The 18,746-nt window shown below is 50.8% G+C and overlaps 2 protein-coding genes across 2 annotated transcripts in view; one reads left to right on the top strand and one right to left on the bottom strand.

Moving 5' to 3' along the window:
- RPS27L (ribosomal protein S27 like) overlaps positions 1–8,609 on the top strand; it is a 9,067-nt gene extending 458 nt beyond the window's left edge. The window contains exons 2-4 of the mRNA XM_015420216.1: positions 2,381–2,489; positions 6,396–6,506; positions 7,914–8,609. Of these exons, the coding sequence (XP_015275702.1) occupies positions 2,381–2,489; positions 6,396–6,506; positions 7,914–7,942 (249 nt within the window). The 3' untranslated portion in view covers positions 7,943–8,609. The remainder of the gene's footprint in view (positions 1–2,380; positions 2,490–6,395; positions 6,507–7,913) is intronic.
- Positions 8,610–13,661: 5,052 nt separating this feature from the next.
- Positions 13,662–18,746, bottom strand: part of LACTB (lactamase beta) — a gene marked incomplete at its 5' end in the record, with an annotated part of 14,319 nt that continues 9,234 nt past the window's right edge. Inside the window, one exon of the mRNA XM_015420090.1 lies at positions 13,662–14,754. Coding sequence (XP_015275576.1) covers positions 14,187–14,754 — 568 coding nt within the window. The remainder of the gene's footprint in view (positions 14,755–18,746) is intronic.

The raw sequence follows: 18,746 nt of genomic DNA, 5'->3' as shown, positions 1-18,746 counted from the left end.
GGTTCTTTAGCCTCCGGCTTACACACATCTCTGTCTTGGCTCAGGAAGGACGGCTCCAGAGCAAACTGATTTATGCAGTAGCCAAATGGCTGGCTCCCAACTTGAATGCCAGGAGCTGGCCAAGTAGGATTTTTGCTCACAGGACTCCACAGCTTAGAGGGAGCAGTGGTGGTGGGGGTCCAGAAGGGACAGAGCTCTCCAAGAACCCCGGTCTTCCCCACGCCCATAGCAACATTGCTGATATTGTGTCCCATCTGGCTGCAGAATCAGTTTTTTTTTCTTCGCCTAGCTAAGCGAAGTGTGTGTCTCAAAGGGAGCAGAACTCTTGAAGATCCAAATTGTCCTCCCCCCCCCACACACACACCCAGCATCAGGGAAAGAAAGAAAAAAAAGAATTGGGCTCCTGCTCAGATCCAGCTGCGACGACCGTCGAACCCATCCCTTTCCTTATGCTTCTTATTGTCCCAAAAGGCCATCTGCTAACTTTAAGAGAAGTTTGTCTCGCTTATGAAAAAAGGCTGCTGAAAGAAACTCCATTATGTTGATGGCATAACCTTTGTAATGAGCCATTTTAAAAGAAAACGCATCTTTCGTATCTCAGAGATTTCATCTAAATCCCTTATTTGAGGGATGACAGAATTCTCTCTCAGTTTATTGTACAGAGGGCAAGGCAAACAAACAGTTATTCTTAGCCTACGAGGGAGAAGGTTAAAAGCATCAGGACTGAAGAGAATCCAATTGTCTTTGGGTAGTGGAAAGGCGCAGGGGGGGGGGTGTCTTTTGACAGGGGCTTGATGCCTTTCCCTTTCAGCCTTGCGGGAAAGCAGGTGGGGGAGGAGAGAGAGAGAGCAATTCCTTGCGGCTTTCCAGCACTAGGCCTTCTGGGTGTGATTCTCCCACAGTATATTTGGGTGCCTTCTCCGTGCTGCCTTCCACCCAGCTGCTGTTACAGTCCCTAATTTGAGAACCGTCCAAGCAGAAATCTTCCTCTTCAGCCAGTTTGGTGTTGTGGTTAAGTGCGCGGACTCTAATCTAGGAGAACCGGGTTTGATTCCCCACTCCTCCACTTGCACCTGCTGGATGACCTTGGGCAAGCCACAGTTCTGACAAGAGCTGTTCTCGAAAAAGAGCAGTTCCTGTCAGAGCTCTCTCAGCCCCGCCGACCTCACAGGGTGTCTGTGGTGGGGAGGGGAAGGGAAAGGAGTTTGTAAGCCGCTCTGAGTGAAGGGCGGGGTATAAATCCAATTCCCTCCTCCTCCTCCTCTTCTTCTTCTTTCCCCAGGTTGTGGCACTCCTGCTTTCTACCCTCGCAGTTCGCTTTGCAACAGTCTCATAAGAATGAATTTATAAAGGCAAGACTGTGGCCTTTCGCCATATGGAGGAATCTGTTGCCATAGCAGCAGTTACTATGGGCTGGAAGGGCAGTGTTGGATTTGGGGTGGCAGATGGGAAAGACCCGATGTGAGACACCATCCAGTGGGAAGGTCGGCCGAGACAAGTTGCACAAAGCCGAACAAGTCGGGTGGGTTGTGCCTCCTGTCAGTTAGCGTTTGTCAACACGCCTTCTGCCTTTGGGCAGCAGATCTCTCTGGCCAGGGAAGGAAAACTCGGCATGATAGTCACTAGACAGGAACTCATCCCTTACTCGTCAGGTGGCTAAATTCTCTGCACAGGTTTATAAGCATCGAAAATCTCATATGGCAGCATGATTTTATTGTGTATTTTTTTGGCTCTTTATTGCGTTTTAAGTGGTTGGTGTAGAGAGCCAGTTTGGTGTAGTGGGTAGGAGCGCGGACTCTGATCTGGGAGAACTGGGTTTGCTTCCCCACTCCTCCTCCACATGCAGCTGCTGGTGTGACCTTGGGTCGGTCACAAGTTCTCTCGGAGCTGTTCTATCAAGGGCCGTCCTCGAGAGAGCTCTCTTAGCCCCACCCACCTCACAGGGTGTCTGTTGTGGGGAGGGGAAGGGAAAGGGAGTTTGTAAGCCGCTCTGAGACACCTTTGGGTAGTGAAGGGCGGGGTATAAATAAAAATATAATTTTAAATTTTAGATTTTAATGTACTGTATGCTGTTTTAGAGGTACTGTTTTATTGTTTTACTGTTGTAAGCCGCCCTGAGCCGCTTTGGCGGGAGGGCTGGATAAAAATCAAATAAATAAATAATAATAAATAAATAGTTAGTGGGTATGATTTTTTATGTTGTTAAGATTTAATTTTATCTCTTTTGATCACTTTTAAATTTTTTAATCATATTGTACTGCTGGTCACTGACTGTTGCAATAAAATTGATTGACTGATTGATTGAACTCATCCGAGCGAGCTCATGAGCCCTGCTCTGTTGTGTCTGGTGAAATAACTTGCCTTCGGGTCTCTTCTGCAGCTGGCTAGAGACTTAAACCACCCGTCCTTAGAGGATGAGAAAAGGAAACACAAAAAGAAACGCCTGGTGCAGAGCCCGAATTCCTACTTCATGGACGTCAAGTGTCCAGGTAATATTGTCTTCAAAGTGCTCTCTTACGGACTACAGAAGGGGAGTTGAGGGGCTGCCAGTCCAGCGGGCAGTTTCCTCTTCTCGGAGGGTAAGAGCGTAATCAAGGGAAGAGGAAATAGACTTTTAGTTTCCTCGGCTAAGGTACCTGCACTGTCCAACTGGCTCTCAGTGATGGCAAGACAACTTAGGTTAGTAGATCTCTCCAGAAGGAATCTTAACTTGAGCTACTCGTTGGTTTGAGTCGTCCAATATCCAGCTCATAACAGACATTTGTTGAAGTAGCTGCACTGCCAGTTTGGTGTCGTGGTTAAGTGTGCGGACTCTAATCTGGGAGAACCGGGTTTGATTCCCCACTCTTCCACTTGCACCTGCTGGATGACCTTGGGCCACCCATAGTTCTCTCAGAGCTGTCCTTGAAAAAGAGCCGTTCCTGTCAGAGCTCTCTCAGCCCCACCTACCTCACAGGGTCCCTGTTGTGGGGAGGGGAAGGAGATTGTAAGCCGCTCTGAAACTTTGAGTGAAGGGCAGGGTATAAATCCAATCTCCTCCTCCTTTTTTAAAAAAATGAAAAGTAACTTGAGTTTTTTTACACTCCCTTATAAGATTTCAGCAGCTCACCATTAATATTCTCAGAAGGAATTGCTATTATAAAAAATGCCTTTGGTACCAGTTTCCTCACGCGTGACACATTTTAATTTAGATCGGAAAACCCCCTTAGTTTCGCTTTGAGGAAGCAAAGTATTTGATCTCTTCTGCAGTCGGGAACAATGGCCACCGCAGGCAGGGTAACAACTGCTGACGTGGTCTGTTTCCCATTATTACTTATGAAACAGTGCAGCTCTTTATCAGAGCGTTTTGTGCCGAAGGTCAAACTATGCAGATAGCTCCCCTCGTAAAGATCTGTACTTGGCAGTGCAATGAACGGGAGATATTGTGCATAGAGATCGAATTATTGTACACGTGCTATCTCTGTGTGCTCACGCCAATGAAAGGTCAAAGGGGTTTGTGACGTCCTCGCTTATAGGGGAAACGGTTTTACCTTTAAACATTCTTTGTGCATATAAGTGCATGGTAGTTTTCTGCTGCCACCAGGAATTAAAAATTCCAATTCTCTCTCTTTTGGTAGAATGACCTAGGGTCTGGGCACTTCGGAGGACTATGTGGCCCTGAGGAAGTACTATACTGATTTCTGGGATAAGTTTAAACAAAAATTGATTTCTTTAATAAAGAACAAAATAGGTTTCTGGTTGTATTGAACTGATGCTGAAGAAAGGAACTTGTAAATGTAACTGACGAAGCTTGGTACCACAAACAGTCAATCGCCAAACTCCACTCTGACAGGCTTATACACTCTGTATACTCTCTTTCTCTTATATATAGCCACTCAGGCTAGTCTCTTTGTTTTATTCACACTGAATAGAATCAACTCTCTTAGTCACACAGACTAAACTGTTGGTCTTATTCACACAGAATTAGACTAAAAATTCCATAGTCACACAGACTATGTTCTCTCTTCAAACTCCACACGCAGAATCTTTCACAACTCTCAGAGTCACACAGTCTCTCTTCAAAACTCTTCCATACTTGTCTCTCTCATATCACAGAATCTCCTCATACACACACACACACACACAGAATCCTCTCCACACCCCCCTCCTCCCACACTCTCAGTCAGCAGCCAGTCAAATCACACTTGTCGCCCTCTATCACTCTTCTTCCAGCACTGCAGTCAAACTAAACATTTAAAGGAACACACACACACACCAAAACATGGAATCATTACGGGGCTGGTTGAGCAGAGAAGAATAAAGCCGGGTCTTAGATGTAAATAAGAGCAGTGCAGGAAAAACCCATCTTTTGGTATGTCGCCTCCCCTATCTTAAGGAATTCTTAAGAGAGAAGTGGCCTGCGAGGGTAGGAGTCCGGAACTATAAATACATGACCCGACTTGAGGTCTCGACTCTTGGCTGGTGACCCCTCTGCAATCCCTGCCTTGCCGGACTTTGCATTCACACTCTTTGGTCACTGACCGCCTTGAGTTGCAGCTCCGGTTTCCTTCTCCCTTCAGTCGCTACGGATCCTTTGCGAAGGAAAAACACACAGCCCGGAGTTATCTTTCTATCTAGGCACAACTGTCGGTGGAGGAGTAAACACGGGTAGGCGTCCAAACGGCAGGTTAGAGACCCGTCAGGCATGAGCTCCCGCAAATAGTATTTGTTCGGAGGCAAACAGACCTGTCTGGCCAGTGGTTCCAGGAACTCCGTTCGGTTTCAGAGGTGGTTTGCCATGCTGTGCAGGGAGCTGCTGACAAGCCCAGAGTCCTCGTGCATCCCTGCCAAGTTTCTGAAGGAGGACAGGGCTCAGGCAGATGGGTTACTCCTTTCATCCATAAGTCAGCACTCCGTACTTCTCTGGCTGTGAAAGACAGTGCCACCAGATCTCTGTTGTTAAGTCACTAAAGATGCCAAAGGACTCTCTGCTGTAATATGGCCAGCTAGCTCTGTGGGATTCTTTCATTACAGGAGACTGGTTTAGAGATCATAAGGAGAGCCCTGCTGGATGAGACCAGTGAAGGTCCATCTAGTCTCACACAGTGGCCAACCAGTTCCTCTGGAGGGCCAAGAACAGGGCACACAGGTCGAGGTCTTTCCCTGATAAGAACATCAGAAGAGCCCTCCTGGGTTAGACCAGTGAGGATCCACCTAGTCCAGCATCTTTGTCTCACACAGGGGCCAAACAGTTCCCCTGGGCCAACAACAGGGTAGAGAGACTAAGGCCTTCCCGGTAAGAACATAAAAGCCCTGCTGGATCAGACCAGTGAGGGTCCATCCAGTCCAGCATCCTGTCTCACACAGCAGCCAACCAGTTCCTATGGAGGACCAACAACAGAGGCCAAGGCCTTGTCATGATAAGAACACCACAAGAGCTCTGCAGGATCAGACCAGTGGTCCATGTAGTCCAGCAATCCCATCTCAGACAATGGCCAACCAGTTCCTCTGGAGGGCCAACAACAGGGCAGAGGCCAGGGTCTTCATAAGAACTTCAGAAGAGCCCTGCTGGATCAGACCATCTAACCCAGCGTCCTGTCTCACACAGTGGCCAACCAGTTCCTCTGGAGGGCCAATAACAGGGCAGAGAGGCCGAGGCCTTCATAAGAACATCAGAAGATCCCTGCTGTGTCAGATCCATGGTCCATCCAGTCCAGCATCCTGTCTCACACAGCAGCCAACCAGTTCTTCTGGAGGACCAACAGGGCTTGGAGGCCGAGGCCTTCCCCTGGTGTCGCCTCCTGGCACTGGGACTCAGAGGTTTAGTGCCTCCCAATGTGGAGGACTAACAGTGCCCCCTTCCTTCTCTGTATCTTTCATCTGGGCAGCGGTGTGGGTTTGAGTATTGGGGGGGGGGGCTCTAGCCAAATGTTGCTTATCAGACAGGGAGCTGTTTCGTTCCTGGCCAGTGTCTTTGGGGAAGGGCCTTTGACTCTCTCGTCTGTTCCTTTTCATAAAAGGCCGTAGACTTGCCACACTGCCCGGCACTCCCTGTGTGAATGGGCCAGGCCTGAGGCTGCATGCCGTGTCGTTTTCACTGTGGTCCTTCGGGCAATATGAAGAGATAGTGAGCGGCCCATGCAGAATGTAACTGGGAGGCCAAGAAACCAGCCTTGTAAGCGGCTTGGTTTATGAATGGCTGTCTAAAGGAAACCTGAACGGGACGGACAGATTCCCCACCCAGCAGCTCTCCTGTAATCCCCCACCCCCATTTGAAAATGGTCAGTTTTGTACACTTCGGAAGGGGTTGCTCACAAGGCCATGTTCGGGACCCCTGGGAAGGTCTGGCTTGAGGGTTTCATACCCCAGGGTGCGCGGACCCGTTTGAATGAGAAACGCCTGCTTTTAAAATCCAGGATGCTACAAGATCACCACCGTGTTCAGCCACGCCCAGATGGTGGTTCCGTGTGTCGGATGCTCAACCGTCCTGTGCCAGCCGACGGGAGGCAAAGCCAGGCTCACAGAAGGTAGGGGACCGCATCTTGCCCCTTCAAGCCCATCGCCCTTGCACAGATGCACCCCTTTGCCGTGACAGTCACCTCTTTGGGAGCTTACGCATTATTATTTATAAGAATCTCTTGAGCATTTCTCTCCTAACTTACGCGCAGGCTCTAGAATTCCTGGGGAGGGCCCACAGCTCAGCAGCAGAACCTTTTGTTTTGACTGGGTAAGACCTCAGCCTCTCTAGCTAAATAATGGGGGGCGGGAGGCATGGCTCAGTGATAGAGCATCGACTTGGCACGCAGGAAGGTCCCTGATTCAGTCCCTGGCATCTCCAGTTAAAAGGGACCAGGCAGGAGGTGATGGGAGAGACCTCCGCCTGAGACCCTGGAGAGCTGTCAAGAGGGACTGTGGCTCAGTGGTAGAGCATCGGCTTGGTATGCAGAAGGTCCCAGGTTCAATCCTTGGCATCTGCACTTAACAGGGACCAGGCAGCAGGTGATGGGAAAGACCTCCGCCCGAGACCCTGGGGAGCGGCTGCCAGACTGAGTAGACAATCCTGACCTTGATGGACCAGTGTTCTGATTCAGTATAAGGCAGCTTCATGAGTTCATGTATTATAATGGAGGGGCCATGGCACAGTGGCAGAGCCTCTGCTTAGCATGTAGAAGGTCCCAGGCTCAATCCCCGGCATCTCCACTTAAAAGGGACCAGGCAGCAGGTGATTGGAAAGACCTCCGCCTGAGACCCTGGAGAGCTGTAAAGAGGAGCTGTGGCTCAGTGGGTAGAGCCTTTGCTTGGCATGCAAAAGGTCCCAGGTTCAATCCCCAGTATCTCCAGTTAAAAAGGACGAGGCAGGAGGTGATGGGAAAGGCCTCTGCCTGAGACCCTGGGGAGCTGTAAAGTGGGGCCGTGGCTCAGTGGAAGAGCCTCTGCTTGGCATGCAGAAGGTCCCAGGTTCAGTCCACGGCATCTCCAGTTAAAAAGGCCAGGCAGGAGGTGGTGGGAAAGACCTTTCTAGGCCTGAGACCCTGGAGAGCGGTTGCCAGTCCGAGCAGACAATCTTGACCTTGGTGGACTGATGGTTGGATTCAGTATACGGTAGGTTCCTGCATGTTTGATTTAGGAGTGTGCATTCAGCAATACTGAACCAAAAAAATACCCAGAAAATACCTTATTCGAACCAGTGTTCCCTCTAAGCTGAGTTAGCGTGAGCTGGCTCACAGTTTTTTAGCCTCTGGCTCCCACATCTCAGCTCAGGAAGGAGGGCTCCAGAGCAAACGAATGTATGCCATAGACAAATCGCTCGCTCACAATTTTAATGCCCGTAGCTCACAAAGTGGAATTTTTGCTCACCAGACTCCACAGCGTAGAGGGGACACTGATTGGAACATCTCTTTTCTGATCTGACGTGCTTTATGCTTTCTTGCCAGGTTGCTCGTTCAGAAGAAAGCAGCACTGAGCGATCCCTTCGCCGTTGCACCTGCCGAGGAAGCCTTATCCATCTGACCACAGCACAGCCGAATCTAGCAAGTTAATTCTGTTTTGCTTGGCAAAAGAGGAATCAGCAAGGGTGGACCTCCTGTCTCATCTGCAGATCCCCCACCCCTTGGTGTGTCGAGGGGCAACTGAACTCTGTTTTTATAGCTTTTAGTGGGGTGGGGCTATTAACTGCAAAAATCAATTGAATACACTTCCAGCATTTCTTTTCTTTCTTCCGGTATTGATTGATTCCTTATTAGGGGCAAAGAAATGCAGTCTTGCAGAACCCCTGTGAGAGAGAGTTCCCCGGGAAACGCCCGCTCGCAAGTTGAAAGCCTGCGAGGTTTGGGGCGCTGGGGCCAGGCCCGTGCCATGGGGAAGACACAGGACAGGAAGGAATAGAAGCTACGTGAGCACATCAGTTGTGGCATTGTGGCAGGCCTCGCATTTTGCTGCACTCGGGCATGTGCCCCATAGACAGTGGTTATTGACTTCTGACTGTTCAGTCTTTTAGAATGGGCTTCAGAACTCTCTCTCTGGGGCCTGCCTGAAGGGCTGTACAGTTTGGGCTAAGATTCTGGTTAAACCAGGGGTGTCGAACTCATTTGTTATGAGGTCTGGATCTGACATAAATGAGACCTTGTTGGGCCGGGCCATGTGTGTCATATATCTCCAGCTAGCGGAGATATAAACTTTGTAAAGGACACAAACCCAAAGATCTATTTTTTTTACTTAAAATAAAAACATGCTTGAAACATGAGCTCTGTAACCTGCAAACCTACTTTTGATTTATCGACATTCGCCACAGAAATCTCACGCTCAGAGCTCTGAGCCTGGGACCCCGGTTAAAACATGAAATGGTGGAGCGAGTGAGGGAGGCTGGTGAAGCAAGCTATGATGCAGCAGCAGCAGCAGAACTGGAAGCAGGAGACGGCCAGTTCCACTGCAGGCCTGATGGAAGTCCTCAGGGGGCCTGATCCGGCCCCCGGGCCGCATGTTTGACACCCGTGGGCTAAACTGTTCTGGTAGCTCTCCCTTTCCCCATCAGGCCTTCGGTGCACCGCACTGTTCTTAAGCGCTCCTGGGCAGTCTAGAAAAGCAGGCTCTGCTCTGTCAGCTGTGACCAACTGGGCAAAGCCAATCCCTGCGGAGGTAAAACCGGAGACTGAAGTGCCGAAAAAGAAAAAAGGATTAACGTCGTCGGCACTTCCAAGCGGTCAAACAAAGTGGCACCTTTCACTATGAATTCCCTTCAGTGAGGAGGATCTCTGCTGCAGCTACTGTGATTGTCACAAACTGCGTCTTCACTATGCAGGTGTAAAAATGTCTAAATAAATCATTGCTGAAAGTTCTGGCACTTCTTCGTAAGCCAAGAAGGCCTCCTTTCAAGGTGGAAGCATCTTAATTATGTCACTCTTCCCGAGCTGGAACTGTATTTTGTGCTTTTCAAGTTTGATTTTTACCAGAATCAATAAATCCGCTTGATACAAGAACTGCAAGAGTCTGGGCCTTTGTTGTACTGGAACAAAAAAAAAAAAGTAAAAGCTATGTAGATGAAAGCAGAGGACGCTTAATTTCTTAAGCGTCTAGCCACTAATCTGCTGGTGTGAATCAGCTTGTCTGGGTTATTATTTATCTAAAATGTTTATTCGCTGCCTTTGTCCCTTGCGAGACTCAAGGTGGCTTCTGCTGTAAATAAAACATTATGAAAACAACAGTTCTAAAGCCCACAGAAGGTCAAAATTTAAGAACTCCCTCGGAAGCTAAGCGGGGTCGACTCTGGCAAGTACTTGGATGGGAGACCTCCTTGGAATACCAGCAGTCGGGAGGCGGGGGCAGGCTTTCTTCAGCCACCTCTCTGGATATCCCCCAGGCCCCCGGTAGGGGTCAGTCACCAGAGGTTGCCATGACTTAAACATAAGAGAACATAAGAGAAGCAACTGTTGGATCAGGCCAATGGCCCACCTAGTCCAACACTCTGTCACACAGTGGCCAAAAATACCAGGTGCCCTCAGGAGGTCCAGCAGTGGGGCCAGGACACTAGAAGCCCTCCCACTGTTTCCCCAAGCACCAAGAATACAGAGCATCCCTTGCCCCAGGACAGGAGTTCCTATCTATACCTTTAGAACTTAAGAACATAATACAAGCCAATGTTGGATCAGCCAATGGCCCATCCAGTCCAACACTCCGTCACACAGTGGCCAAAAATACCAGGTGCCCTCAGGAGGTCCAGCAGTGGGGCCAGGACACTAGAAGCCCTCCCACTGTTCCCCGAAACACCAAGAATACAGAGCATCACCTGCCCTGGACCAAGAGTTCCTGTCTATGCCTTGTGGCTAATAGCCACTGATGGACTTCTGCTCCAGATGCTTATCCAATTCCCTCTTGAAGCCATCCATGCTTGTAGCCGCCACCACCTCCTGTGGCAGTGAATTCCATGTGTGAATCACTCTTTGGGTGAAGAAGGACTCCCTTTTATCCGTTCTAACCCGACGGCTCAGCAATTTCGTGGAGTGCCCACGAGTTCTTGTATGGTGAGAAAGGGAGAAAAGGACTTCTTTCTCCACCTGCTCTATCCCACACATAATCTTATAAACCTCGATCGTGTCACCCCCTCAGCCGTCGTTTCTCCAAGCTCAAGAGCCCCGAGCGCTTCAATCTTCCTTCATAGGGAAAGCGTCCCAACCCTTTTATCATTCTAGTTGCCCTTTTCTGCACTTTTCCCAATGCTACAATATCTTTTTTGAGGTGGTGTGGCGCATGCACGCACACACGAAAAATACAAAATTTTTTTAAGAACTCTCAATTAGGACTGCCAATAGTAAAAGCTAGATCAATGAAATGCAGTCCCAATAAAACTGTCTTCGACTGCCTCCTGAAGGCAGACGGTGAGGGGGCCAAGTGCATCTCCCTGGGGAGGCTGTTCCGTAGGGCTGCCACTGAACAGGCCCTGTCTCACGTGTGCCCACCAGATGAGCCTCTTTGATTGGTGGGACAGTCAAGAGGGCCTCCCTCCCAGTGACTGCAATTCCCAGACAGGAACGCAAAGGAGAAGACGACCGTTCAGATACCCCCGGAGTTCCCAAGCCACGTAGGGCTTGAAAGGACAAAAGCAACACCCTGAATTGGTGTCCAGAAGAGGGAAGCCAGGATGAGAGGGTTGGGATCCAAGTCTTACGAGGAAAGGCGGAAAGAGTTGGGTCTGTTTAGCCTGGGAAGGAGAAGGCTTAGAGGGGACACGATGGCAGTCTTCAAGTATGTGAAGGGCTGCCATGTGGAAGATGGAGCAGATCTGTTCTCTCTTGCTCCGGATTGCAAGACTAGATCTAATGGGTGGAAATGACAAGGGAGTCGGTACCGGCCAAATATCAGGAGAAATGTCCTGACCAATGTTCCCTCTAAGCTGAGTTAGTGTGAGCTAGCTCACGGTTTTTGAGCCTCCGGCTCACACATTTTTGTCTTGGCTCAGGAAGGAGGGCTCCAGAGCTAACCAATTTATGCAGCAGCCAAATCACCTGCTCACAACTTTAATGCCAGTAACTCACAACATAGAATTTTTGCTCACAAGACTCTATAGCTTAGAGGGAACATTGGTCCTGACTGTAACAGTGCTTGAGCAGTGGAACAGACTGCCTCAGGAGGGGGTGGATGCTCCTTCGCTGGACGTTTTCAAGCGGAGGCTGGACAACCGTCTTTCGGGTACGCTATAGGGCTCTCTTTCGGCTGTGCTCCTGCAGAGTGCGGGGGGTTGGAACGGATGACCTGCAAGGACCCTTCCGGCTCTAACATTCTATGATTCTATGACTTGGGGGGTGGATCAGGAACCAGTGTAAATTGCTGTAGCTGAGCCAGTGACTTGGGGAGGTGTCTTGCCTTCCACTCAGTCAACAGATAAAGTCACCTTGGGTATCTCGGCAAACTTCATTTGATGCGTTCTGAAGCGACAACGGAATCCCAGATTCCACCACAGTCAAAACCTTTCACATCCAGAGAGAGACATGAAGGGGGGGCAGATGCCAGCTGAACGCTCAGTCAAAAATACAAAGTTTTTATTGGCTGAGGCCTACAAAAAGGCCAGTCGCGACTGGTGAAGTGGTCTAACTAGGCATTGGCACATGATTAGGAACCGGCAACGACAGTTCAGCCAGATGTCAAAAGGGGGAGGTGGGTTCTGAACACTGTCCACGTAACGGGACCACAGAGCTGATGACGTTCCCCAAAGCAGAGATGATCCCCTGTCCTCCTTTACAGAACAATTTTGTGCATTACATGATTTTAGCTCGTTTTGTTAAAAACACAGAAATAAGCCCTCTCCACTCATACCGTGGCAGACCTCCTAATTTTGAAGAAATGAGAATTCAGGCAGTTTCCAATCAGGCACCTCGACGTTGAAGAAAAAGAAAACTTGGCAGCGTTGTTACGTTTATCACCATCTTGTTACAGGTTAAAACCTCCCCCCCCCCCGTATTTTAATCATAATCACAAATTTGGCATTCAACAAGTCTGTCCTGCACACACACACACACACCCTAAAAAAAGAAAGTATGAAAACATCAATGTAATCAACCGAGAGAGTGGACGCTCGTGGCAAAGAGAAGTGCTTCTTTTTAAGCATGCCCACCACCGATTTACCACATCAACAGGAGGGGCGTTGCGATGTGTTTCTGTCACGTGGCTGCACTGAAGATGCAATCTTTATCATCTGAGTTCTCGTGGCCCATTTTTTACTGGGCCCAGGCCACGATCCACCTGAAGGCAGAGCTTGGGAAAAGCTTCACTCACCAAAGTGACCACTAAGAAACGAGAAGCAAGAAAAATCTGGACTGAGCGACTCCAGAAAGAAGTCCAAGCCCGTCTAGGGACCGGGCAAGAAAAAGGCAGTGTCCACTCTTCAGCCACTAGACGGATGGCCAGCAGACCAAAGCAAGCTGAGAAGGGATGCCGTGAAGCCTCCCTCGGGACCCTTCCCAGGGGCTCAGACATCAACAGCACAGCTTTTGGGGTCGGCTTCAGCACTACAAGGCTCGATCTGCATCTTATGGAACCAAGACAAATATTGCCAGATAAGAGCCTTTCAGCCCGAACCCGTGCGCGTTTACTCAGAAGGCTTACTCCCAAGTCAACACACACGGGATGGCAGCCTGATGAGATCTGCCTCGTAAATCTGAGATTCAAATCTGCGGGAACGGATTCGGAAAGGGGCAAGAAACGGACGACATCTCAAGGACGATGCCGGGGCGCCTCGTGGCGAGCTGACATTTGGCTTCAGCGACTACATGGGAGAAATCAAGGTTGTCAGATAACCGAAGTCAAACGTTCATTTCGCTATCCGGAGCACCAAACCAAAGGCTGGACCTTGACAAACATTCCAAGAAACCCTGGGCTCAAGTCCCAAGAAATACCACTGGGCCAGCAAAGCTCTTTAAAAACGGCATCCCCTTACAAAAGTTCAATACTCAGGTTCCATGCCAAGCGTCTCTAGAAGAAATCCGATTCACCATACATCCCCCCCCCCCCCCCCCCCCCACCCCGCTCTGCACTCAGGCAGGCAGGCAGCCAATCAGGGGACTGAGTCCCACTAGCGCCCTCTGCAGGGAGAAGGCAGTTAGCTCATCCATGTCTCCCTTGGCTGTCCAGCGGCTCCAAAGGCGCCAAAGTGGGCTCTACAGCCGCTTTCTTCCTCGCTCCCTCCCTCGATTTAACAAAAGGCAGCACACGCAAAGCCGGCTGGCCAGAACTGAAATCTGCCACGATGGGGAACTGAACTGACAGCTGCTCGCCCACCCGCCAAAGGGCCTCTGCTTTCAGCAGAAGGGTCAGTGTTTGCCATACAGTTCTGAGTTTCAGAAACCTCTGCTGAGAAACGTGGGCGAGCCTGGCCATGGATGTAAAACTTCCCCTGAACGGCGACCAAGGAAGACGCCGGATTAAGACACCTCAGCAGGAGTTGTGGCAAAGCAGGAAAAATGGCCGCAAAGGGATCTCCGTCGGCCTCCGGCAAAACACTAATCGCCGGCAACGGGTTTGGCAGTTTGCACTTGGAAAACTTTCCCTCTTTGACTGGGCAGTGCTAGGATTGTACGGCAGCTTCCCTGAGTGGCAAATCCTAACACCGCCCAGTTGGGGGGGGGGGGGGACTTTCTGTTCTGCAAAAAAAAGGATCCTTTCCACGCTATGAGCGCTCGCCATTGACATAACTCTACGCTCTCCTTTTGGAACCTTGCTCAATGGCAGAAGGAGCCGTTCTTATCGGCACGCTGCCCTAACTTGTCCTTTTCAAATTCCATTGCAATCTTTAAGGCAGTTTTGCTCAGGGAAATGGACTGCATATTGCAGATCACAGTCACCACCACGCCCTTGGGCGGCATCAGCGTGCCCCTGCCCGCGGCCGCCCCGGAGTCCCTTTCCTCGGGGAGGATGAGCAGGACGCTGCTTGCTCCCACAGCTCCACCGCAGTGGTACGCGTAGTGTCGCGGCTGCCGGCAGAACCCGTAGGCCGGCTTCTTCTCCACCACCTGCCAAGCCATGCCGTACCGGTCGTCTTTGCTCCAGGATGCCTCCGTCTTTGGCACTGCCGTCCACAGCATCTCGATGGTGCCGGGCTGGAGGTAACCGGGAAGGAGCCCGGGGGCGAGGGCCTGCCGCTGCCCGAGCTGATAGCCATACAACATGGCGTTCCCGAATTTGAGGAGGTCGCCCACGGTCGACAGGAAGCCACCGCCGGCCCACTTGTAGGAGTTGTCCACATAGGGGGTGTTGACCAACTGACCCTTCTTGTTGTGAGTGTAATACCTGGGAGGGAGATGTAAGAAGGAGTATCATCTACCAAGAAAATGAAGTCCCAGCTGTAGCCTATTGGGTACACAAGGGCTCCTTTTAGAAACTACAGAGCCAGTTTGGTGTAGTGGTTAAGTGCACGCACTCTAATCTGGGAGAACCAGGTTTGATTCCCCTCCTCCACTTTGCAGCTGTTGGATGACCTTGGGCAAGCCACAGTTCTGGCAGAGCTGTTCTCTCAAGGGGAGTTCTGGGAAGAGCTCTCTCAGCCCCGCCTACCTCACAGGGTGTCTGTTGTGGGGAGGGGAAGGGAAAGGAGCTTGTAAGCTGCTCTGAGAGACTCTGTGTGAAGAGCGGAGGTATAAATCCAATCTCCTCCTCCTCCTCCTCCTCCTCCATGAGAAGGGTCTGGGAGCAACAGACAAGATATAAGAGGAGCTCAGTGTGTGGGAGGCGGCCGACACCTCTGCAGTGCAGCTGGAGAACGAATGGGTGGGCAAAGAAGATGTTAACTCCTGGAAACAGAATGCTATTAGGTACTTCAGCTTAGGAGCTTCCTGCTTTTGGAGTCACGTGATCCGGAAACAGGAAGCTATTTGGTGCTCCAACTTGGAAGCTTCCTGCTTTTGGAGTCACGTGATCCGGAAACAGGAAGCTATTCGGCGCTCCAACTTGGAAGCTTCCTGCTTTCAGAGTCACGTGCTCCGTCTCTTGCCCACTGTTAACTCCATGGTGTTCTCCGGGCTGATTATTCAATAGAATCTGGGCAGCACGGAGCTTGACAAGGACTCCGGGAGCCGTGCAACAACATAACCATTTTAACAGGGGAGGCCTCGCTCTGTAAACACGGCACGCAGAACTCCAAGGCTGTTAGCCGGACTTGCAGTTGCCTGGCTCCACAACTCAGCATGCAGCTGCCTTCGAGCGAAACGCGGGCAGCGGGAGATGTGTGAGAGAGCTGCAGCGAAGCATCTGAAACAAAACAAGAACACCCCCGCCCCCCAACCAGCATGGTGTCCTGGACACAAGAGATTCTCCCTTGACAGGTGAACCCTGGGTACAGATTCCTGCTCTGAGGGTGGCCCTACGCTGGGCAGGAGGTGAACTGGGGAGCAACTGGTCCGGGAAAGACTGCAAGAAAAGGCAGCTCTGGCCCCATAGAATGGGACGGACTGTGGCCGCAAAGAGGGCTCTCTGTAGTCCATGCTTCGGTGCTTCCCGAGTTCCAAAATAGTCTAGCCCTTGGGAGTGGCTGAGAAAGCACAGACTTCACATTCCTGGGATCCAAGATCACTGCAGACGGTGACTGCAGCCGTGAAATTAAGAGAAGCCTGCTCCTTGGGAGGAAAGCGATGGTAAACCTAGACAGCATACTAAAAAAGAGAGACGTCACCCTGCCAACAAAGGTCCGTATGGTCAGAGCAATGATATTCCTAGTAGTACTGTATGGCTGCGAGAGTTGGACTATAAGGAAGGCTGAGCGCCGAAGAATAGATGCTTTTGGATTATGGTGCTGGAGAAGACTCTTGAGAGTCCCCTGGACTGCAAGGAGATCGAATCAGTCAATCCTAAAGGAAATCAACCCTGACTGTTCCCTGGAAGGCCAGATAATGAAACTGAAGCTCAAACACTTTGGCCACCCAATGAGAAGGGAACACTCCCTGGAGAAGACCCTGATGCTGGAAAAGACTGAAGGCAAAAGAAGAAGGGGATGGCAAAGGATGAGATGGTCGGACAGTGTTATAAATGCAACTAACATGACATTAAGCAAACTCTGGAGCATGACGGAAGACAGGAGGGCCTGGCGTGATGTGGTCCATGGGGTCGCGAAGAGTCGGACTCGACCGTGTGACTGAACAACAACAACAAAAGAAAGGAAAGCGTGGAGGGAAGTGACTTTCCGCGGGGGGGATGTGGAAGCCCTACGGGAATCAAAGGCCATTAAGTGCAGAGGATCTACGGCTGGGCCTTTTGCCCAGGAATACACTCAACAAGGGGACAGCATAAAATAGACTTGACTTCCCTCACCCAGCAGGGTCTTCCTCCCAGAGTGTCGCCAGAACCCCATTCTTCCCGGTCTCAAGATAAACAATGAGTGAAAACCTTTCCCAATCGCCACATTTGTTAATAAAACAAATCTGGAAATGACTGGCTTTCTCTGGAGGCTGTCGGAAGCAGGGGCACTTCACTGTGGAGGGGGCACGGCGAAGTCGCCCACCCGAGCGGGGCCTCCCGCAGGAGACCACCTGCAAATGGGCAAAATTGGACAACTGCCCATCAATGCCTCCCTCTAAGCTGTGGAGTCCTGTGAGCAAAAATTCTACTTTGTGAGCTACCGGCATTAAAGTTGTGAGCAGGCAGGTGGATTTGGCGACTGCATCAATCAGTTGGCTCTGGAGCCCTCCTTCCTGAGCTAAGACCAAAATGTGTGAGCCGGAGGGTAAGAAACTGTGAGCCGGCTCACACTGACTCAGCTTAGAGGGAACACTGCTGCCCATCCATGTGCCTTCTCTGCTGTGGCTTTCCGCAAACGATGCAAAACTGAATTATTCAAGAGGGCTTTTCTACGCGGGGCAACAGGGTACCCTGCACCGAAGGCTTCACAAAGTTAACTGGATAAATTATTAGGGACTGTGATCTATACTACTGTGCGTGGTTTGCTGTAAGCGGGATCCTACTGTGGAATTTTGCATCGTTTAACACGTCACGTTAACCATTTGCTTTGCTTCAGTTCTGTTTTTTTTTTTTAATTTCTGGTTGGCCCTACCACTCTGATCCTAATTTCACAGTTTACTGAATGTCTCCATCCCATGATTGTATTGACTCGCTCTGCATAATCCGCCTTGGGTCCCAATGAGAAAGGCGGACTGTAAAGAATGTGAATGAGTGAGTGAGGGCCGGCCGCCTCCGAGATGCCTGGCCGATCCAACTTCAGCCCTGCTAAGCCGTCAAAGGTTCCGCTGCAGGAAGAGAGGCGACAGGAGCTAGCGCTTAAGCTCCGCTCTGCACCGAGGCACCCTTTCGCTCACCTCCCTGTCCAGAGGCGCAGACACTAGTTTTGCAGCCTCCAACCAGAGATTCATAAATGCAGCCAGAAGGGGGCAGCACTCGCTTCTTTTAAAGCCTCGTCGCCCACACTGCAAAGTTCTCTCCCTTTACTTTGCATGTCCCATGAGACCGATTTCCATTTATAAAACTCTAGCGTAAGACGAGCCCAGCTGGATCAGACCAGCAGCCCACCTAGTCCAGCATCCTGTCTCACACAATGTCCAACCAGTTCCTCCGGAGGGCCAAAGAAACAAAGCAGAAAGGCCAAGGCCTTCTGCTGATGTGGCCTCCTGACACTGGGATTCAAACGTTTTCTGCCTCTGAATGTGGAAGTTAAGAACATAAGAACATGCGAAGAGCCCTGCTGGATCAGACCAGTGAGGGTCCCTCTAGTCCAGCCTCCTGTCTCACACAGGGGCCAGCCAGTTCCTCTGGAGGGCCAACCACAGGGCACAGAGGCCGAGGCCTTCCCTTGAGCTTAAGAACATGCGAAGAGCCCTGCTGGATCAGACCAGTGAGGGTCCCTCTAGTCCAGCCTCTTTTCTCCACACAGTGGCCAGCCAGTTCCTCTGGAGGGCCAACAAGAAGGCACAGAGGCCAAGGCCTTCCCTTGAGCTTAAGAACATGCGAAGAGCCCTGCTGGATCAGACCAGGGAGGGTCCCTCTAGTCCAGCCTCTTGTCTCCACACAGTGGCCAGCCAGTTCCTCTGGAGGGCCAACAAGAAGGCACAGAGGCCAAGGCCTTCCCTTGAGCTTAAGAACATGCGAAGAGCCCTGCTGGATCAGACCAGGGAGGGTCCCTCTAGTCCAGCCTCTTGTCTCCACACAGTGGCCAGCCAGTTCCTCTGGAGGGCCAACAAGAAGGCACAGAGGCCAAGGCCTTCCCTTGAGCTTAAGAACATGCGAAGAGCCCTGCTGGATCAGACCAGGGAGGGTCCCTCTAGTCCAGCCTCTTGTCT

This window comes from Gekko japonicus, unplaced genomic scaffold, assembly GCF_001447785.1.
Source record: "Gekko japonicus isolate JY-2015 unplaced genomic scaffold, Gekko_japonicus_V1.1 scaffold369, whole genome shotgun sequence".
Taxonomy (NCBI): Eukaryota; Metazoa; Chordata; class Lepidosauria; order Squamata; family Gekkonidae; genus Gekko; species Gekko japonicus.
Note: the sequence above shows the minus strand (reverse complement) of the source record. Positions and strands in the feature narration are given on the sequence as shown.